Raw genomic sequence first — 22,635 nt, forward strand, 5'->3', positions numbered from 1 at the left:
AGGACTGAGAGCTTTTGGGCGTCCCAGTTACATCTAAGATCATTTAAAACCTTTAGGAGAGCCGTCTCTGTGCTGTGGTTCACCCTAAATCCAGACTGGAATATCTCCAGGATCTGTCTATCATTGAGAAAATCAGTAATCTGAGTAAAAACAAGTTTTTCTAAGACTTTACTTAAAAATGGTAAGTTGGATACAGGTCTGTAGTTATTAAAATCATTACAATCCAAATTGCTCTTCTTCAGAAGGGGCCTCACCACCGCCGTTTTAAAGGCAGCAGGGAAGACACCCAACTGAAGAGAGCAATTCATCATGTATAAAAGCTCAGCCTCAAAAAATCCATAAAGTGTTTTAAAGAGTGAAGAGGGGATTGGATCTAAAAGACATGTGGTGGGTCTCACTGTGGAGAAAACCTTCTGAAAGTTCTCAGCATTAACCAGGACAAAGCTGTCCAGTGTCTCCTCAGGTACAATCGAGCCCTCAGATGTGTTTACAATCATATCGCGATTAGATAAAATATCAGATCTGATGGCGCTGATCTTTCCCCTGAAGTGGTCTGCAAACTGCTCACAGAGCGAGTCTGTGGGGGTTCTTTGGGAGCTGTTAAAATCAGGGTTAAATAAATGATCTATGGTGGAAAAGAGGACCTTGGGATTATTTTTGTTAATACTGATTATTTTGGCGAAGTATGAATTTCTTGACTTCCTTAATGTATTATTGTACATTTTAAATTGCTCGGAAAATATTTGATGGTTGATATTATTTTTATTTTTCCTCCATCTCCTTTCTGCTGCCCTGCAATTTCTTTTGAGTTTTTTGACTTCTTCGTTTCTCCAGGGTGATGCATGTTTTACGTTAATCTTTTTGGTGGTGAGTGGAGCAACGGAGTCAAGGCTTTTCTTCAGTTTGCTGTTAAAATAACTAAAAATCAAATCGCAGGGTGCAGGTAAAATCACAGGGGGGCATTTGACTAAAACCCTGGTAAAATTTGCAGCCACTGTCACTGCTGTTTAGTTTTCTGTCTTCATTTATGTTGGAAGTGATAAGAAAGCTGTACGTTTTAATTTGTTTCCAAAACCCCGCAGTCAGGACATGCTATATTGTATTTAGATAGAAGCTAGCGAGCTAACTTGCTGCTAACTTCTAACTCATATGTCATAAATTCCATTGTCATGGATGCCTGGATGTTTAACTCAGTTGTTACACCTGGTAGAGCAGAACGCTGATAATTTTATTAAAGATGAAAGACTTAAGACAGTGTTTTAACTCTCAGTAATGCCACAGTGATCATTTGATATATGGACCTGCAGCAGAGTTTAGGCCCAGACACGGCTAGTGACGTCAGACTCAACAATCGGATAGTGATATGAATTACTTTAGAACTCACCGGAGAGAAAATGCCGCGAGCAAACCAACAAAAAGCTGGGGATTGCACGGAACTCGATATCCGCTCGTCTCACCGCTGCAATCCATGCCTGGCGTCTTTGTTTGGTGATATCGGATACATGGGATCCCTCACGTTGCCGCCAGGATGGAAAACGATTAAAAGATTAATCCAGTTTCTTGCCTTCACGATCGTGAGATCTAACATTGCAACCGACTACACACGTACCACCATAGCTGAAGCTGTATCCTTTGTCTGGCCTACTGTGATGGCGGCAGGGGGCGCATTCTAAAATGTCATGTGACAATCTGATTCATGAAGAGTGATGATGTCACAAGGACATGTGATGATGTCACAAGGACATGTGATGATGTCACAAGCACATGCCTTTGAGCCTTTTCTATAAATAGGGGTCAGGAGCAGCAAGTTTTAGTCAGTTTGTTCGCAGCCTTCAAACGTTCGACCAGAGCTATATTTGAAAGTATTTGTAAACCTCTTCAGAGTCACTGTGCACAGGATTAAAAATGTATCCACGAAAATGCCAACAAAGAATAAACAATCTTGCTGCCTCTCCTTCGAGGTCTGGCCGGCCACTCACTTCAAGAGGGAAGCCTGATATGACACGATCCATTGGTGCCTCATCAGTCCAAAGGACATTACAGGAAAACTCCGACCTACATGCAAAAATTAAACAAATTGAAGAAGAGAAGCTTCAACTGGAGGAGAAGTGCAGACAATTGGAAGCACGAAATCAAGAGCTGGAAAAACAACAGCAACGCCAGCCTTACACAAAAATTATTAGTGAGGCCTGGGAAGGAAAGTTTGGTGAAGCACGACAGAAGATTTTGTTCCTGATGAAGGAAAACAAGACAAAGAGTGCTGAATTAAAAGAAACGTCTGCCCAGCTTCAACGCGCGAATGCTACTATTGGGGAGATGCAAAGGGATCTCCAAAACATGGAGCAAAAGAATCAGGCGCTCCAAGGAACGCTTGATGAAGCTATGGAACAAACTGCACAAATCCTCGGACAGAAAAAGGAAGGGGTCACACAAATGCAGGACCAACTCAAAGGCATAAAGAAAAAATACGAAGTGCTGAAAGTCAGGCTGGATGAAACAGAGTGCAAAAAAAAAGAGCTTCTTCAAGAGAAAGAGCAACAGGAAGAAGAAAAAAAACGTATTCTCCAGGACTCAGACAACTTGAAGTGTGAAAACGCTGAAATGCTTGCACAAAAGCAGCAACAAGAGAAAATAAATGAAGACCTGCAGCGTAAGCTTCAAGAAATCACAAGAAGAAATGAGCAGTTAGAAAAGATGCACAAGGAAAAACAACAGCAAAATACAGACAAGTGCAATCTATTAAAAGAAATGGAGCAAAGATGCCAGAAACTTGAGAAGGAAGTTGAAGAAACAACCGATCAGTTGAGAACCCTCATCCTAGAGAAAAAAGTGGTCGTGGAAAAGCTCATGGAAAAGAAGAAAAAACGTTTCCGCTTCTTCTGGAGGAGGGACACTCCTGCTTTTTCTACTTTTTCTATTTTTTCTACTGCTGACGTCACCTCGTCTCCCTCCACCTCTGTTCCATCTTAATTTTCACCTCTCCTCTCCCCTTCTCTCCTAACACTTCTTCCCTCTCTCCTTCATCTTTTTTCACCCCAACCAGTCCCGGCAGTTGACTGCCCCTCGTGAGCCTGGTTCTGCCGGAAGTTTCTGCCCGTTTAAAGGCAGTTTTTCTTCCCCACTGTCGCCTAGTGCTTGCTCAGAGGGGATTGTTGGGGTTTTCTCTTTTCTTTTTTTTTCCCTTCTTATTACCATTTTCCTTTATTTACCGATTTGTTTTGTTTACTTTTCTTTTATGTTGTTTCTTTATTTACTTGTTTAACTTTTTTTCAACTTATGTAATAAACTAATAAACCAATTGAATTTATCCTCTGCGTATTTTACATCTAATCTTTAAAGAATATTTCCAAAACATTTTCAAACATCACGATCTGTCTTTTGTTTGCTTGTTAAAACCCCGTAAATGGTGAAGTAAAAACCCTGTGATATGGTTTAAAACATCAAAATAGACTAAACAACTAGTCTAAAACTAAGAGACACAGGATAAAGTTGGTGTGAAGGTTTCAGTCTGTGAATGAATCTAAGCACCATCACCTTAACTTTAAATTCATCTCTGTTACCCTCTTTGTGACTGAACTCTGACCGTGAGCACCACAGCCACTGCGCACCAGTCACACACACTTTAAATCCATCACAGTAAACCAGTTAGTTTACCTCAGTTTGTTTTGCAGCACATTTCACAACATGCAAAAGCATAATGTGCCATGTATAGACTCAAAATCTAATTTAAAAACATGAGGACTGACCTGTAAGCTTTACATTTACAGTTTATCACATACCACTGAGCAGTTCTTACCTGTAATTCTAAGCCCTCTTCTTCCTTTTCTGGTTTAAAACATCAAATTAGACTAAACAACTAGTCTAAAACCAAGAGACACTTAAATATTAAGTTAAACCTCTGGGGTTGCCGGACGCGCCGGCGCGTCAAAATCACATGACCAATTTAAGACGACACAGCTACAAGATGCAGCGATTCAGAGGCTGTATCCCAATTCAGGGTCTGCAGCCTTAAAGGCCGCATTTTAAGGCCGATTACGTCACCATGCCAGTCTCCTATTGCCAGAGGCTGAAGTGTGTGTGCAGTCACCAGGTGATAATCTGATATCGTCTACTTCCCCACTGATGTTAAGTAATATGAAAAAAATAATGAATCCCACCTTAGGCCGAATGTGTGACTCTCTTCGTAGTGGAAGAGAGAATGAATCTTCCCATCCGAATTCACGGCAATCAGTCTGTCAATCAAATCCTGTGGAGTAAAATGAGAGGCTTTGAACAAGAATGCACCGGATAGGGTGCAAAACGAAAACTGTGTGGAAATTTACAATGGGTAAGGTGGAGAACGTATATCAGTCTCAGTGTGAGAGGGTTTATTTGAATGCGTTTGAAGTAAAACAAATGGGTGGGTGGTGTTTGGAGGCCAAATAAAAAGTGCAAACATGCCCTCAGATGGATGACAAAAAAAAACTGCAGTGTGTGGAAAAGAAGAAGAAGAAAAACACTTACAGGTATGGAGGTTGGCATCTCCCTCAGGGTGTATTCGCTTTTGTTGGCCAAAGACTGTCGGCCCAGCAGTTGCCACACCGACTGGGAAGAGGAGAGGAGGTTGACCAAGTACAGGAAGGACTGAAGAGGAAAGTAAATACAGCAGCTGTTAGAGAGAAAAAATGTATTTGCTTTTAAAGACCATTGTGAATGCATTTGTGCACGTCATGGATTGATCAAATCCTAACACATAATAATAATATAACACTATTCAACTACAAACACTACCGATAATATGACAAATAATATCTGTAGTATTCAAAGCAAAACAAAATGTAAAAAGAATTTATGATTGCAAAGGTAAAACATGGTTTACCACACTCTCAAAACTGAATAAGACATATATTCTGAGCAGAGTGGTTGAGCAGAAACCTATTGCAGCCTGAAGAATATTAAACTACAGGAAAGCTCCCTGCATTTTTCACTGGGTCTGGTAGAACAGGGAAAACATATCATCAAAAGCATCAAAGGAAAAAAAGAGAGACACTTGCACAAACGAGCTACAACTTAGATTATATTAAACAGCTTCAAAGAAACGTAAAGAAAAAAACAAGATACGATGGATTTTTTTTTCTAAAATAGAAATATCTATACTTTCATGTGTCTTCTGATGTTTCTGTGCATGTGTGAACTTATCTTCATATGTACTACCAAACCTCCTACTGTACTTAGCACAGATTAAAGCAAAGACTCGAGTTAATTCACCAAAGTGCTGGTGTGTGTATATTTAGTTTTCCTTTGACCTCAGCATATATGTATAACCCACTGATAAGGCAGACTTTAAAGTCGCCTGTGGCAGGACACAGTTTACACATCACTGGCTGTCCGTATTCACTTGGCTAGTCTCTCTGAGAGAGATGACTTGGCTGCTGTCAGAGGCCAAGCATCAGACACACACAGACAGGCTCACGCTGGAGCTTGTTGAAGCTTTCCTGAGAGAAATTCTGCCAAAAACATAACTAAAAATGCAGTCTTATGAAAGTAAGGCTTATTTGCCCAGACACCCATAAACCAATCAGCAAAAAGCCTTTCTTGTTAACAAAATCACTATTGCCAGTTTCTTAAATATGAATATTCACAAGTGAATTTTCTACATGGCTGCTGGTATCACAGCAACACATGGACCACTATTCTGAGTCCTGGGTTAATAATAATTGGAATCAATTTAATTTTAATCAATTTAAACACCTTTGTAACCAGTGAGCTAAAAACATGATGGAAAAGCAAAACTTCTAAGAGATCTGTGTCTGTACTATTATGTAGATATCTAAAAATTGGGGCATTGTGGGCTCCAGGAAGTTTCTCCTTCTCCCTCTCTCTCACACACACACGCACGCACATACATACAATACCTTAATGCAACTCCTATCTGTGGGGTCAATGGGAGTTGGTTTGGGACGGACCACTCTGATGTCGTCACTGCTGCACTCAAGAACAGACCATAGCTCTAGTACCAGGGCCCGAATAAAGCCTGAGACAGAACACGGAGAAATTTGTTGTACCAAACATTTATTTGAAATAGCAGCAACTAAAATTATTAACAGTGCTTTAATAAATAAACGACTGACTTTGTTATTGTGTCCAATCTTTTAAAGAAATCTGTCTTTGCATTGCTGGCACCGTTTTGATTGGAGGATTTGAATCTCAGGAAGGAAGGAATTTATAATGCCACTCCCTTTGATCCCATTTAATCTCTTCCCTGTTGCACTTTGGCCTGTCAGTAACTACATTTGAATTTTGCAGCTCAAGCTTGCACATAAAGGCTGGATAAAAACGTTAATGCAATCAAAATGTACGCAGCCCTCGCTGGAAAACTGGGGATACAGTACAGTACATAAATGATGAAGCAAAGACAAAACATTAGTGTCATGGAAGAAGAAATAGTCAGTGCATCACGGGAAGCTCCCAGCAATAAAACCTGCATTTGTATTGACACATAAACCTTAATTTGTGAGCAATTTTCAGTGTATTTCAGTTAAATTAATGAGACAAATATAACAAAAGGGATTTTATACTTAGAAGAAGAATATGAAATTGAAATATTAAACTAAGAAAACTATAAATACTGCAGTTCTAGAGTTACAGATATACAATTAAGCTTTGCATATCAGTGCTGTATAACCCAGGGAATGTACTTTTTTTTTTTTTATAATTGAATAGTAATGGAAATCATGAACTGTTTTTCAGAGGTCATAGATCAAATGAGCAGTAGAGTTTTTCTCACAGAATGGTTCTTTCACATAGAAAGCAGTGTGTGCTGCAGGTTTAGCAAATGGCCCATCATTTGTATCTCCAGTGTCTGTTGAAGTGTACAGTATCTGTGTGTGTGCATGACCGTCGGTGCTCTCTGCTCACTCGGGTTCAGAGGTACAGGGAGGAGGCTCAGCAGGAGTAGAGGCAGCTGCTTCATCACAAACATGCCAGGTGCAGGCGGTAAAGGCCCTTTCTGTTTCCTCTCAACCCTCCTGCCAAAGCCATAGAACTCTGCCGAGGTGAACCAGACAACACAATATAGACATTTTTCCCTGTTCCTACATGGAAACACAAGATCAAACGGGCATTTTTTTTTGGCATAAATATGTATATCATATCGGACTCAGTTTGTTCCTGTTATTGTTTTTGCACTGTACTTGTCATCCATTCCAGTGAAACGATGCAGAAGGTTGTAGGTTGTGCAATAGTGCCATCTAGAGGTGAAGTAACATCACACTGCCCGTGCTCTTGTCTCGTCACGGTGTTTGCGTGTTTCTCCCTCTCTGCACACTCATGGGAATGTGCTGTCAGGCAGGACTCAGCGTTATATTCACAATATGTGGAAAATATATTGATATTGAATGTTCAAATATGAGGATATGTATAATGTATAGGTTGACTTTGCTCTACCTACACTTCTGGCAGAGCAGCAGTTGCAATGCGAACACATAATTAAACGGTGTATTTATAGGAACAGATTTCTTGCCTATGGCAGACAAAGTGATTTTAAACGTGTAAAAGGTTTCATTCACAGATGATTTATTACTATCACACCCTGGAGACTTTATAAAGAGCACTGCTGCAAAAGCAGCCTAAACAAACTTGTACAGTAGGTCACGCTGGTTTAGTTTTTCATCAAAATGCTTTTTTTCTTTTACTATTATTTTTGAAAACGTTACAGCACTGGTGGACATTTCCTACCAAATAAGAACTAGACACTACTGTTATGTAGTGGTTAATTGGAAAACTGTTTTATCACGAATTTCTTATTTAGAAATAATTAAAATTTTATTTGATGTTTTTTTTTTTTTTGGATGGATACTGTTATTGCAGTGATGCTGTAATTAAACTGTCTTCACCCCAGTAGAATAATTGCATGACTCCATCACTGAAGTGGAGGGTTTGCTTTGGAGGGGAAACGCACAGTGTCTCTTTAGTAGCATGGTGGTTGGATCCCACATTTGTTTCTTATGTAACATTGTAAATAGCTGCTAAGACAGCATATCTATTGGACAAGCACATATTATACATACTTTGCACGTGCAGTATTTAATAGAAAGCAGTGTGTGCTGCAGGTTTAGCAAATGGCCCATCATTTGTAAGCTCTGTCTGGACTATATCACTTTTTGAGGTCATCCTTCTTTCTGTCAGTCTGCCTTTTTATCGATGGCACAAACATATGTCACATCATGGAACACATGAGTGCTCCACAGCCAGCGCTGCTCAACACAGCAGGGAACTGTTCTTGCGTGGGTAAAGTCATAGGAGAGAATAGGTTTCAGAACGCAGCGGTGCTGTTATAAGCGAAGGGCTGATAAGTAATCAGACTTCTTTTCCCATAACCAGTTGAGTCGCCCCTTCTAGCCAATAGAAAGAATGCAGGATTAAAATATTTGTTCACTAGCTTCATTTTTTGACCTCTTTTGACAAGAGTACGGTATTTCCTGGAGCCTTTTGCATATGGATAAACCTAGTATCAGTATACAACTGATATGTGAATCCATTTATCAAAAAAGAACGCCTCTTCTTACTCTTTCTTACCCAAACAAAAACGGTTTGACAAATACATTTCTCCCTAAGCTGCCTTAAGTCTCCTTTATACCGACAACACAAAAACAACAACAACAACTTATAATATAAGCCTTAAGCATCACAGCTGACAAGTGTTTGTTGTGTCCAAATAACTGCAATAGTACCTGAACTGTGCAGAGCCACAACTCCCGGAGCAGTTGCTGCCACCTGTGTCACCATCACCCCGTAGCCAAACTTCTCGCAGCTGCTCACCTACAGAAAACACACAGAAATCTCATACCCCTAGAAATATTTCAGCCTTTCACTATCACAGTTTTTGGTTATCAGGTAAAAAATGAATGAGAGTTTGGAAAAAGGATGGAAAAGGTTTAGGTCAAATGTAGTACTAATGTATCATAAAGGGAGATGTGTAAGTAAATCTGGGATTCTGGAAAGGCACAACATAATGTAGTTAAACATGCTGTGGAGAATTTAAATTGTAAATTGATATTGGAGTGTGCAGGCCCTTCATTAATTACAACACAATGCCACAACTAAAAATAGACAAAATATAATTACATTCCATAATTAAAGTGTAATGCCAAACTAGAGAAGCAATTACAATGGTGCGTAAACAATGGCAGTAAATTAAGCCCACGGGGGATCAGCTAAGGTTTGCAGCAAGCCTGAGTGTTTGTGTGTTTACAATTTGAATCTTAGACTCAGACCCTGTGACAAGGTCTGTGAAAACCACGTTTTTATGCCTGAAATACTACAGTACTACACTCCCACCAGATGAGCTCATGCAGCCTGTCACGAACCGGGACATACAACCATGACAAAACAGGAGATGCACACACAATTTATTGTGTTATTAATTTAGATCAACTGTGCTAATATAGTATACCAAAATGAAAACAATAACTCAAATTTCAGATATTTGAGGTTGTGCTGAAAATAATGGTGCCAAATAAGGCAAGAAAAACATATTTTAAAGGTGAAATATAGAGGTAAAATCAAAAATAGTCAAGAACGGCCAATTATACCCTGGACCACAGAGGGTTAAATTTGAAAACGGTTTAAAAAAAAACATCCCCATTCTAAAATGTCATGTGACAATCTGATTCATGAAGAGTGATGATGTCACAAGGACATGTGATGATGTCACAAGGACATGTGATGATGTCACAAGCACATGCCTTTGAGCCTTTGAAGTTTTTCTATAAATAGGGGTCAGGAGCAGCAAGTTTTAGTCAGTTTGTTCGCAGCCTTCAAACGTTCGACCAGAGCTATATTTGAAAGTATTTGTAAACCTCTGTAACATCACGCTCCAAAGCCCTGTGACGTTTCTGTGTTCTGTGACGTTGTCCCAAAGAAAGACCTTTAAATGCGATAAATAGCCTAAACGTTTTCGTTTATGACTAGTTTACCGTGTTATGACTGTGAACAGGGGGGAAGTCGCGCAAGAGAAATGTCGACCAAAACAATTGCAAGTAAGCCAAAGTCAGTTCCTAAAAGTCAACCCGCAGGTGTTTCCACCACCATCAGACCCTCCACTTCTGTAAGACCTCCATTAAGAATAACTGATGCAAAGAAAACCACTCGGGTGGGAAAAACTCAGAATGGAAGACCGGCAGCTGTGAAACAGCCCCCGAAGAGGGATATGAAAAAGAATGTGGACAGTAAACTGGTCAGCTTAATTACAAATGAAATTGTATACAGTGGAGCGACTGTGTCATTTGATGACATCGCAGGGCAGGATCTGGCAAAGCAAGCACTTCAAGAAATTGTCATCCTTCCTGCCTTAAGACCTGATCTCTTTACTGGTCTGAGAGCTCCTGCACGTGGCTTGCTTTTATTTGGCCCACCAGGAAATGGGAAGACCATGCTCGCCAAAGCAGTTGCTGCAGAGTCTAATGCAACATTCTTCAACATCAGTGCTGCTAGTTTGACCTCCAAATATGTGGGAGAAGGCGAGAAGCTCGTACGAGCACTCTTTGCAGTTGCAAGAGAGAGACAGCCCTCAGTAATCTTCATCGATGAAGTGGACGGCTTGCTCTGTCAAAGGAGGGAGGGGGAGCACGACGCCTCTCGCCATTTAAAAACTGAGTTCCTCATTGAGTTTGACGGGTTGCAGTCAGGAAAGGATGACAGAGTACTTGTAATGGGAGCAACGAACAGGCCCCAGGAGCTCGATGAAGCAATATTAAGGCGCTTTGCAAAAAGAGTATATGTGACCTTACCCGATGAGAAGACAAGATTTACGCTGCTGAAAAATCTTTTGGGAACGCACGGGAGTCCACTGAGCCAAGACGAACTGTCCTGTCTTGCAAAAGTGACTGAAGGATATTCAGGGAGCGATTTGACAGCATTAGCCAAAGATGCTGCACTTGGCCCAATAAGAGAGTTGGCACCAGAACAAGTCCGTGTTATAGCTGCTGCTGAGGTGCGCAACATTAAGATGAAAGACTTTGAGGATTCTCTGAAGCAAATCAAACCAACTGTTAGTCCAGCAACTCTTAACATGTACACCAAATAGAACAAAGATTTTGGTGGTCCTTCTTCAATAAATCCAAATCCAGTCAGGCTGGATGAAACAGAGTGCAAAAATAAAGAGCTTCTTCAAGAGAAAGAGCAACAGGAAAAAGAAAAAAAACGTATTCTCCAGGACTTGGAGAGAAGAAATCTACAACTGAACAAATTAATACAATGAAGGACAGAACACCTGAACTGGAAGGAGAAGTATTGGAAAAACGACGTTCAAAGATGCAGCGTAGGATCAATGAAATGGCGAAAAAACACTCAGAGGTCATTAATGAGATGTTGTTGAACTCAGACAACTTGAAGTGTGAAAACGCTGAAATGCTTGCACAAAAGCAGCAACAAGAGAAAATAAATGAAGACCTGCAGCGTAAGCTTCAAGAAATCACAAGAAGAAATGAGCAGTTAGAAAAGATGCACAAGGAAAAACAACAGCAAAATACAGACAAGTGCAATCTATTAAAAGAAATGGAGCAAAGATGCCAGAAACTTGAGAAGGAAGTTGAAGAAACAACCGATCAGTTGAGAACCCTCATCCTAGAGAAAAAAGTGGTCGTGGAAAAGCTCATGGAAAAGAAGAAAAAACGTTTCCGCTTCTTCTGGAGGAGGGACACTCCTGCTTTTTCTACTCTTTCTATTTTTTCTACTGCTGACGTCACCTCGTCTCCCTCCACCTCTGTTCCATCTTAATTTTCACCTCTCCTCTCCCCTTCTCTCCTAACACTTCTTCCCTCTCTCCTTCATCTTTTTTCACCCCAACCAGTCCCGGCAGTTGACTGCCCCTCGTGAGCCTGGTTCTGCCGGAAGTTTCTGCCCGTTTAAAGGCAGTTTTTCTTCCCCACTGTCGCCTAGTGCTTGCTCAGAGGGGATTGTTGGGGTTTTCTCTTTTCTTTTTTTTCCCCTTCTTATTACCATTTTCCTTTATTTACCGATTTGTTTTGTTTACTTTTCTTTTACGTTGTTTCTTTATTTACTTGTTTAACTTTTTTTCAACTTATGTAATAAACTAATAAACCAATTGAATTTATCCTCTGCGTATTTTACATCTAATCTTTAAAGAATATTTCCAAAACATTTTCAAACATCACGATCTGTCTTTTGTTTGCTTGTTAAAACCCCGTAAATGGTGAAGTAAAAACCCTGTGATATGGTTTAAAACATCAAAATAGACTAAACAACTAGTCTAAAACTAAGAGACACAGGATAAAGTTGGTGTGAAGGTTTCAGTCTGTGAATGAATCTAAGCACCATCACCTTAACTTTAAATTCATCTCTGTTACCCTCTTTGTGACTGAACTCTGACCGTGAGCACCACAGCCACTGCGCACCAGTCACACGCACTTTAAATCCATCACAGTAAACCAGTTAGTTTACCTCAGTTTGTTTTGCAGCACATTTCACAACATGCAAAAGCATAATGTGCCATGTACAGACTCAAAATCTGATTTAAAAACATGAGGACTGACCTGTAAGCTTTACATTTACAGTTTATCACATACCACTGAGCAGTTCTTACCTGTAATTCTAAGCCCTCTTCTTCCTTTTCTGGTTTAAAACATCAAATTAGACTAAACAACTAGTCTAAAACCAAGAGACACTTAAATATTAAGTTAAACCTCTGGGGTTGCCGGACGCGCCGGCGCGTCAAAATCACATGACCAATTTAAGACGACACAGCTACAAGATGCAGCGATTCAGAGGCTGTATCCCAATTCAGGGTCTGCAGCCTTAAAGGCCGCATTTTAAGGCCGATTACGTCACCATGCCAGTCTCCTATTGCCAGAGGCTGAAGTGTGTGTGCAGTCACCAGGTGATAATCTGATATCGTCTACTTCCCCACTGATGTTAAGTAATATGAAAAAAATAATGAATCCCACCTTAGGCCGAATGTGTGACTCTCTTCGTAGTGGAAGAGAGAATGAATCTTCCCATCCGAATTCACGGCAATCAGTCTGTCAATCAAATCCTGTGGAGTAAAATGAGAGGCTTTGAACAAGAATGCACCGGATAGGGTGCAAAACGAAAACTGTGTGGAAATTTACAATGGGTAAGGTGGAGAACGTATATCAGTCTCAGTGTGAGAGGGTTTATTTGAATGCGTTTGAAGTAAAACAAATGGGTGGGTGGTGTTTGGAGGCCAAATAAAAAGTGCAAACATGCCCTCAGATGGATGACAAAAAAAAACTGCAGTGTGTGGAAAAGAAGAAGAAGAAAAACACTTACAGGTATGGAGGTTGGCATCTCCCTCAGGGTGTATTCGCTTTTGTTGGCCAAAGACTGTCGGCCCAGCAGTTGCCACACCGACTGGGAAGAGGAGAGGAGGTTGACCAAGTACAGGAAGGACTGAAGAGGAAAGTAAATACAGCAGCTGTTAGAGAGAAAAAATGTATTTGCTTTTAAAGACCATTGTGAATGCATTTGTGCACGTCATGGATTGATCAAATCCTAACACATAATAATAATATAACACTATTCAACTACAAACACTACCGATAATATGACAAATAATATCTGTAGTATTCAAAGCAAAACAAAATGTAAAAAGAATTTATGATTGCAAAGGTAAAACATGGTTTACCACACTCTCAAAACTGAATAAGACATATATTCTGAGCAGAGTGGTTGAGCAGAAACCTATTGCAGCCTGAAGAATATTAAACTACAGGAAAGCTCCCTGCATTTTTCACTGGGTCTGGTAGAACAGGGAAAACATATCATCAAAAGCATCAAAGGAAAAAAAGAGAGACACTTGCACAAACGAGCTACAACTTAGATTATATTAAACAGCTTCAAAGAAACGTAAAGAAAAAAACAAGATACGATGGATTTTTTTTTCTAAAATAGAAATATCTATACTTTCATGTGTCTTCTGATGTTTCTGTGCATGTGTGAACTTATCTTCATATGTACTACCAAACCTCCTACTGTACTTAGCACAGATTAAAGCAAAGACTCGAGTTAATTCACCAAAGTGCTGGTGTGTGTATATTTAGTTTTCCTTTGACCTCAGCATATATGTATAACCCACTGATAAGGCAGACTTTAAAGTCGCCTGTGGCAGGACACAGTTTACACATCACTGGCTGTCCGTATTCACTTGGCTAGTCTCTCTGAGAGAGATGACTTGGCTGCTGTCAGAGGCCAAGCATCAGACACACACAGACAGGCTCACGCTGGAGCTTGTTGAAGCTTTCCTGAGAGAAATTCTGCCAAAAACATAACTAAAAATGCAGTCTTATGAAAGTAAGGCTTATTTGCCCAGACACCCATAAACCAATCAGCAAAAAGCCTTTCTTGTTAACAAAATCACTATTGCCAGTTTCTTAAATATGAATATTCACAAGTGAATTTTCTACATGGCTGCTGGTATCACAGCAACACATGGACCACTATTCTGAGTCCTGGGTTAATAATAATTGGAATCAATTTAATTTTAATCAATTTAAACACCTTTGTAACCAGTGAGCTAAAAACATGATGGAAAAGCAAAACTTCTAAGAGATCTGTGTCTGTACTATTATGTAGATATCTAAAAATTGGGGCATTGTGGGCTCCAGGAAGTTTCTCCTTCTCCCTCTCTCTCTCACACACACACGCACGCACATACATACAATACCTTAATGCAACTCCTATCTGTGGGGTCAATGGGAGTTGGTTTGGGACGGACCACTCTGATGTCGTCACTGCTGCACTCAAGAACAGACCATAGCTCTAGTACCAGGGCCCGAATAAAGCCTGAGACAGAACACGGAGAAATTTGTTGTACCAAACATTTATTTGAAATAGCAGCAACTAAAATTATTAACAGTGCTTTAATAAATAAACGACTGACTTTGTTATTGTGTCCAATCTTTTAAAGAAATCTGTCTTTGCATTGCTGGCACCGTTTTGATTGGAGGATTTGAATCTCAGGAAGGAAGGAATTTATAATGCCACTCCCTTTGATCCCATTTAATCTCTTCCCTGTTGCACTTTGGCCTGTCAGTAACTACATTTGAATTTTGCAGCTCAAGCTTGCACATAAAGGCTGGATAAAAACGTTAATGCAATCAAAATGTACGCAGCCCTCGCTGGAAAACTGGGGATACAGTACAGTACATAAATGATGAAGCAAAGACAAAACATTAGTGTCATGGAAGAAGAAATAGTCAGTGCATCACGGGAAGCTCCCAGCAATAAAACCTGCATTTGTATTGACACATAAACCTTAATTTGTGAGCAATTTTCAGTGTATTTCAGTTAAATTAATGAGACAAATATAACAAAAGGGATTTTATACTTAGAAGAAGAATATGAAATTGAAATATTAAACTAAGAAAACTATAAATACTGCAGTTCTAGAGTTACAGATATACAATTAAGCTTTGCATATCAGTGCTGTATAACCCAGGGAATGTACTTTTTTTTTTTTTATAATTGAATAGTAATGGAAATCATGAACTGTTTTTCAGAGGTCATAGATCAAATGAGCAGTAGAGTTTTTCTCACAGAATGGTTCTTTCACATAGAAAGCAGTGTGTGCTGCAGGTTTAGCAAATGGCCCATCATTTGTATCTCCAGTGTCTGTTGAAGTGTACAGTATCTGTGTGTGTGCATGACCGTCGGTGCTCTCTGCTCACTCGGGTTCAGAGGTACAGGGAGGAGGCTCAGCAGGAGTAGAGGCAGCTGCTTCATCACAAACATGCCAGGTGCAGGCGGTAAAGGCCCTTTCTGTTTCCTCTCAACCCTCCTGCCAAAGCCATAGAACTCTGCCGAGGTGAACCAGACAACACAATATAGACATTTTTCCCTGTTCCTACATGGAAACACAAGATCAAACGGGCATTTTTTTTTGGCATAAATATGTATATCATATCGGACTCAGTTTGTTCCTGTTATTGTTTTTGCACTGTACTTGTCATCCATTCCAGTGAAACGATGCAGAAGGTTGTAGGTTGTGCAATAGTGCCATCTAGAGGTGAAGTAACATCACACTGCCCGTGCTCTTGTCTCGTCACGGTGTTTGCGTGTTTCTCCCTCTCTGCACACTCAGCGTTATATTCACAATATGTGGAAAATATATTGATATTGAATGTTCAAATATGAGGATATGTATAATGTATAGGTTGACTTTGCTCTACCTACACTTCTGGCAGAGCAGCAGTTGCAATGCGAACACATAATTAAACGGTGTATTTATAGGAACAGATTTCTTGCCTATGGCAGACAAAGTGATTTTAAACGTGTAAAAGGTTTCATTCACAGATGATTTATTACTATCACACCCTGGAGACTTTATAAAGAGCACTGCTGCAAAAGCAGCCTAAACAAACTTGTACAGTAGGTCACGCTGGTTTAGTTTTTCATCAAAATGCTTTTTTTCTTTTACTATTATTTTTGAAAACGTTACAGCACTGGTGGACATTTCCTACCAAATAAGAACTAGACACTACTGTTATGTAGTGGTTAATTGGAAAACTGTTTTATCACGAATTTCTTATTTAGAAATAATTAAAATTTTATTTGATGTTTTTTTTTTTTTGGATGGATACTGTTATTGCAGTGATGCTGTAATTAAACTGTCTTCACCCCAGTAGAATAATTGCATGACTCCATCACTGAAGTGGAGGGTTTGCTTTGGAGGGGAAACGCACAGTGTCTCTTTAGTAGCATGGTGGTTGGATCCCACATTTGTTTCTTATGTAACATTGTAAATAGCTGCTAAGACAGCATATCTATTGGACAAGCACATATTATACATACTTTGCACGTGCAATATTTAAACATGTAGGCTAGAGAATGACTTTCAGTTGTATTATTTATTAGACGAATACTAATTATCACTGTAAATATGAAAATCTGTACAAAACATCAAAGCATTAAGAATACTTGCAATAAAAAGAAATTTTCTAAATGGTGCTGTTTGTCTTATTATGCAGTAGACTTGAGATCTCAGTAGTTATTAGTTCAAGATCAGGACACAGTGTTTAAGGGATTGTACATTTCAAAATATAATTTACTTTGAAGCGATCTGATCCTATGCCATGACATTTAAAACATTAACATAATGCTCACTTAAATTGAAAAAAAATCTCTCACTTTGTGATTTTTAAAAAAGCAAATAGAATGCATTTATCAAACACTTTTAGTTGATGTTTGTTATGGAGTAGTGGCAGAAATCTTTAGCCATTCCTCGTTGCCTCAGGAGCAATGATTTTATTGAACATGTGCAAACATAAATGGAAATATACGTAAAATAGAGTTTATAACAATATAACAAGCTTGAAAGTCAATATTTGGCATTGTAACTGTTATTCTTCAGTTCTAGTTTTCTTGTCATTTCCACAGGAACAGTTTTCCAGGCTTCTTGAAGGATATTCAGAGCACGTCTTTGGGTGTTGTCCGCCTTTTGTTCCGTTCTCGTGTCACAATGATCCCACACTGCTTCAGTAATATTGAGGTCTGGGCTCTGGGGAGGCCAAGCCATGACTGATGCTGTTCTATTGTATGTTTTTCTATCCAGGTATGCTTTTACTGTACTGACAGTATTTTGGGGATCATTGCTATCCTGAAAAATGATGCATTTGCCAATCACATGCTTTCCCAATGGCATTACATTGTGGATTAAAATCCATTGTTACTTTTCTATATTCAAGATTCCATCAATCAAGAGTTTCCCATCCTTAAGAATAGCTTCTTCTTCTTCTAACAATTTCTGACAAGGGTTCAGCAAACGGTAGATGAATCAGCTGAAGGGCTAGATGCACCTTTCAGGTCCTGTGTTGGGTCTTAACTCGATTTTCCCCTCTTATTTCTTAAGGACATGACTTTCAGATATTGTTAATTTGCTGTAGAGGGTGTGTGTGGTTGAAAGGCAAGGCCTGAAGAGGAAATGAGGGTTAGGTGAGAGGAATGGTGGAAACATTGGGGTAAAACTTGGATTCACTTATTATTAATTATTAAACACTTATTATTAATGGAGCAGTAACACTGAGAAAAAAATCATCAAACTTTTACTCCTACTGACAAAATTAATCAAAAGCATTTTTAATTATGAACATTAAAAGTACTATTGAATGGGAAAAATCACATCTATCTGGATTTCTTTGCTTGTTGATTTCCAAACTAATATAAGTATTTTTCTGTACCTTTGCACTGATTTAACTGCTTTAACTGAATTTATCCTGCCAATGCTTTTTTGCATGTGCCCTTTGCTGCTAGAAATCAGATCATCTTTTTCATATAAATCTATGTACAAAAAAATACATAGATAGCTTTTAAAGCTGGAATCGGTCTTTGACTTTGCCTTTATTCTTCATTGCTGTATTACCTTTCCTCCTTCTGACCTTACTCTTTATGGCCACTTTTAGCATAAATATAGCATCTGGTTTAGCAAACCTTATAAAGGGAAAATCGATCTGAGGAATGGGAACAAAGCAAAAGTCATCATGAACGTGTCAGTTGAGGCTGTTAATCAGTGGGATACTGCAGGTCACCCTGCTTAAAAGCTGTCCCAATCCCTCTTTACGTGAAGCCTTTGCTTTTATTATATACTTCATATAACATATCATATTTATTTCTAACCACCATGACACCACAAGAGGGAAGCATTAGGCACTGAGATGGTGAAACTGCAACTGATAAAAATGCAGTTCATACATATAATGCAGCAAGCTAATCGATCTGTTGAAATTCACAAACACTTCTGCAGAGTAGATACATTCATTTCATTTTGTAGAATAAAAATATAATTTCCTGCCTTGTTTAGTATCACTATAATAGAAGGACACCGGCGCTAACAGTAAAAGTAAAAGTAAAAGCTATTGATACCAATTATTTTTATACTATATCCTCACTTCACAGTGAGAACCAAAATCTGTTTCTTCTTTCTTTTGTACTAAACATGTTCTCACACTCTGGAGCCATTTTGGTGCAAAGTCAGCAAATTTTATAATTTATAAATTTTTCAATTTTATATTTTATATTCCCCTTGCCATAAGAGCTGGGTAACACCCAAATTTCTCATCTGTGCAGTATTAAAGGTTTATCCTATTCTATTCTAAAACTTTAAAACTGTTTTTATTCTAGTATATAACTTTTATGATCACTGAAATTAAAGTTAATATAGATATAGCTTAAAAATAATTGGACAAATAAGTGCCTGGAGATGTTACCAAAATGGCTCCAGAGTGTGAGAACATGTTTAGTACAAAAGAAAGAAGAAACAGATTTTGATTCTCACTGTGAAGTGAGGATATAGTATAAAAATAATTGGTATCAATAGCTTTTACTCAACAATGAACACATAAGGTGAAGTAAACGTAAATCACAGTCTGATAAAAACCCTTTAATAAAGCACATTCAGTACATGTTCTGAAGCTATTACTCTGGCTCTGTTTGGGGTCATTGTCACGCTACAGAATGAACTTAAGCGATCTGATTATTTTGCATGATAAAAGATCTAATTGTAGTTCTAGTCTCTAGTTTTGACATGCTCTCTGCAAAAAAACCCCCAAAACAACAAAAACTAAAACAGCGGGATGCTTCACCATGCTTCGCTGCCAACATCTGTGCCTAAAGAGTTGTGCACAGTATTGTGTGTTGTATCATCTGTTACCCTTGCTGCAGTGGGTTTTATGAAATTGTCACATTTTCATACAGTGTTGCTGTTCTGTCAAGTAATTACATCTGTATCTCTGCTGCTTTTTTCCCGAGGCAGAGCAGAGAGCAGGCTGGGGTGACAGCTGCAGTGACACTACCCTCCAATCACAGAAAACATACAGCGCCACATGGTGCATATTAGAGCAAAATCATATTTGACAACTGTGAGTTCTCTGCTCTGACATTAAACCATAACCTCTTTCATTAAGTGCTCACAGGGAGCTGCAGGACACTGCTGGTCAGAACAATGCAAACTATGATACAATAATGTCAATGAATTACATTCATTTTCTAGATTTTTTGTCATCCTTTAAAAATAGCTCCATTTTTTTACATGCTAAAATCTACAAATTATACAAATTTCCATCCCCATAAATACAACCTTATCTAAGTAACGCAGTGAGTTTATTTGATCAGTTTGTCCTTGTTAGCATTTACTGCTGGCTTACATTTAGCAGGACTTTAACCAACATATGGTAATCCTATTTCACGCCAGAGAACGATGAGCAGTCTCTTCGTTAAGAGTCTGATCAGCATTCAGTGTTATGTTAGCATGCAGGCTCTGTCCCTCAGAGCCGCCTCACTCCTCTCTCCCCCTCTCTGCTAGAAACAGGCCCTTGTGCTCCCAGCAGTCTCCTCCTGTTTTATTTACATCTTAAGCATTTAAGCTGATGCTTCATCCAGAGCAGTTTAGCGAGAGTAAGCAGTAGGAGGTCAGTGTCTGATTCAAGGACACTATTTACAGGACATATGGTTGCTTCAGGATTGAACCCATAACTTGTCATTTATAGAACAGTCCCTTTAATGTTCGGCCACCTGGCTGCTTTATTTGTGGCTGGGTAATATTGTGTAGAAGCGCTTTTATAAAAAATGTGATGAAAGTACTCTTAAGTCGAGTTGGTGTAAGTTACAGCAGATGCCATGCAGCTGGAAGCTGAGGGTGAAATCTCTTTTGAAGTAGTCTATTTTGGGGGATGATTTTGAGGACTAATCTCACAGCATGCCGAAAATATTTTGACCACAACCATGAAAATGGATGGAGCAGTTAAAAGGAGAGCAGGCCAGCATGGTAGCTCATCTTTGCTGTCTCTACCTTATTTATAGTCCAGAAAAGCAAAATAAAGCATGAGTTTAGCAGCAAAAAATTACAAACAAGCTTGAAAATAAAATTAAACTGAAAAAAATAAGCATACTAATTAAAGTATGACAAATTTAAAGACTGCAGATGTATCCTAAAACACAGTAACAAAGCACAACCCAGGAAACCAGTTGTTTATTGGAAGACAATCTTGGGAGCAAAAATCCAGCTGATCACACTTATGCAATTTAATATATGACATCATATACATCTCAGTACGTTAATAATTTCAGCCTTTAAGGCCTCCTGCATTTCCACTATTGGTACTTTTGTGCATTCCTGATTCAATCCTCCTCTCTCGTTCATGTTCCAACCCTTTGTCCAAAAAAGTGCTTCCTATGTTTGACTAGGTTTTCAGTAGTTATGGCACACAGCAGTTAACCAAATAAATTAACTTAGCGCAAAGAAACTTTGTACCCAACTGCTTACAGTACTTCATGCTACGAGATATATTGCATCTGATGCTACAGAATGCTTGGTGGAAAAATAGCAATAAAAGTCAGAATCCATAAAACATAGAAGTGAGATTTAGCCCAGAGTCCTTGTTGGGGTGATTTGAAAAAAAAAGTACACCAAGTAATATTTTTAGCATATTTTTCTTCAAATTATAAATATTTACAAGGATTTGAATTTTCTGAAAAACATAAGAATCACTTTTCAGGCATTTTTGCTAAACTGTGTAAAATTTTCTCCTGTCACGAGTAGCCATTCCTTAATTTCTAAGTACCATAGACCAGCGGTCCCCAACCCCCGAGCCATGCACTGGTACCGGTCCGTGAGTCGTTTGGTACCGGGCCGCGAGTGTTGAGGTTCAGGTGTGCAATTTATGGTTTACCGGGGGTTTTTTTCTTCGTTTTATCGTTCATATTTATTGTTTTTATCGTTACCTCAGTTCCCCTGTGTCTTTTCCCGTGTGTTATGAACACATTTTAGTTATTTAGGGCCGGTCCGTGGCACAAAATGAATGAAATATTGCAGAAAGACTGATGGAAGATGGAAACTTTTTTTCCCCTTCACATAAGAAAGAACACGCTTTTGGTCGATTAAATGTCTACTAAAACTTAAACACTGTAAAGAAGTGGCACACAGGAATTATGGCAACATCACATTGAAAGTTTGTAAAATTCATATAGAGAAATGGTCCTCATGCTAAACTTTCACCACGTTGAATGTCCATGTTTTTAAAAAAAAACTAACAAAAACAAAAAAACATCAATTGTTTCCAAACCACCTCATCACTCGTCTCCTTAAAGCCATCTATTTTTGAGTCTTATTTCAAAAGCTAAGGAGCCCCCGCATCATTGATTGTCCACTGGCCAAGGTAACGTCAGGTGACAGCTCTTGGAAATAGCCTTTGTAATTGGTCCCAATGAAACTGGCCAGGCGATCACTGCTTCATAGTGTTCTTGATGGTCCACCTCTGCCCCGAGCAGGGCTGCAGGACCAGCAGGTGGCCGGAGTAAACATTAGCCGGCACCACCTCCAGACAGCGTCCAGTAGCCCGATTTATGATCGATTCGTTCTGCAAGGCAGAAGGAGATACAATACTTTGGTTTTAACAGATTTCACAGATGGTCTGTGAACAATGCGTGATGGTGACAGAACAGTATGTAACCAGACCGGGCCTTATGTGAACTGTTGCAACCTCTTTCTTAAACAAATGGCACTAACTTTTTACCTTACATCTATATAAAATAAGTAAGGTCTCCCTATTTCCCTAAGACTTCTACGTCTGCAGGACTCTTCACTGCTTGTCCTGCTGTGTGACAAAGAATCGATGTGGCAGAAGG

At 39.1% G+C, this 22,635-nt stretch overlaps 2 protein-coding genes and 1 pseudogene across 9 annotated transcripts in view; 1 reads left to right on the plus strand and 2 right to left on the minus strand.

Moving 5' to 3' along the window:
• LOC308385998 (protein broad-minded-like) overlaps positions 1 to 16,821 on the minus strand; it is a 94,009-nt gene extending 77,188 nt beyond the window's left edge. For 2 of the 7 annotated variants that reach the window (XM_080865261.1, XM_080865262.1), the window contains exons 1-5: positions 7,173 to 8,705; positions 6,898 to 7,073; positions 5,895 to 6,013; positions 4,504 to 4,623; positions 4,158 to 4,246 (exon numbers count right to left, since the gene is read on the minus strand). In XM_080865261.1, the coding sequence (XP_080721387.1) occupies positions 4,158 to 4,246; positions 4,504 to 4,623; positions 5,895 to 6,013; positions 6,898 to 7,073; positions 7,173 to 7,183 (515 nt within the window). In that variant the 5' untranslated portion in view covers positions 7,184 to 8,705. The other 5 variants (XM_080865265.1, XM_080865263.1, XM_080865266.1 and 2 more) reach the window with 5 other exon arrangements.
• LOC308385985 (spastin-like) lies at positions 9,944 to 12,927 on the plus strand (the record flags this gene model as incomplete). The annotated part of the gene is made up of 1 exon (XM_080865232.1): positions 9,944 to 12,927. The coding sequence occupies one exon, from the start codon at positions 9,944 to 9,946 to the stop codon at positions 11,063 to 11,065; it is 1,122 nt and encodes a 373-aa protein (XP_080721358.1). The 3' UTR covers positions 11,066 to 12,927.
• Positions 16,822 to 20,965: 4,144 nt separating the features above from the next.
• The window catches only part of LOC308385976 (polypeptide N-acetylgalactosaminyltransferase 17-like), a 48,173-nt pseudogene continuing 46,503 nt past the window's right edge, over positions 20,966 to 22,635 (minus strand). Inside the window, exon 13 of the transcript XR_013974720.1 lies at positions 20,966 to 22,367. The product of XR_013974720.1 is annotated as a polypeptide N-acetylgalactosaminyltransferase 17-like (transcript). The remainder of the gene's footprint in view (positions 22,368 to 22,635) is intronic.

The sequence above is a fragment of the Rhamphochromis sp. 'chilingali' genome, assembly GCF_963969265.1.
Source record: "Rhamphochromis sp. 'chilingali' genome assembly, chromosome: 18".
Classification (NCBI taxonomy): domain Eukaryota; kingdom Metazoa; phylum Chordata; class Actinopteri; order Cichliformes; family Cichlidae; genus Rhamphochromis; species Rhamphochromis sp. 'chilingali'.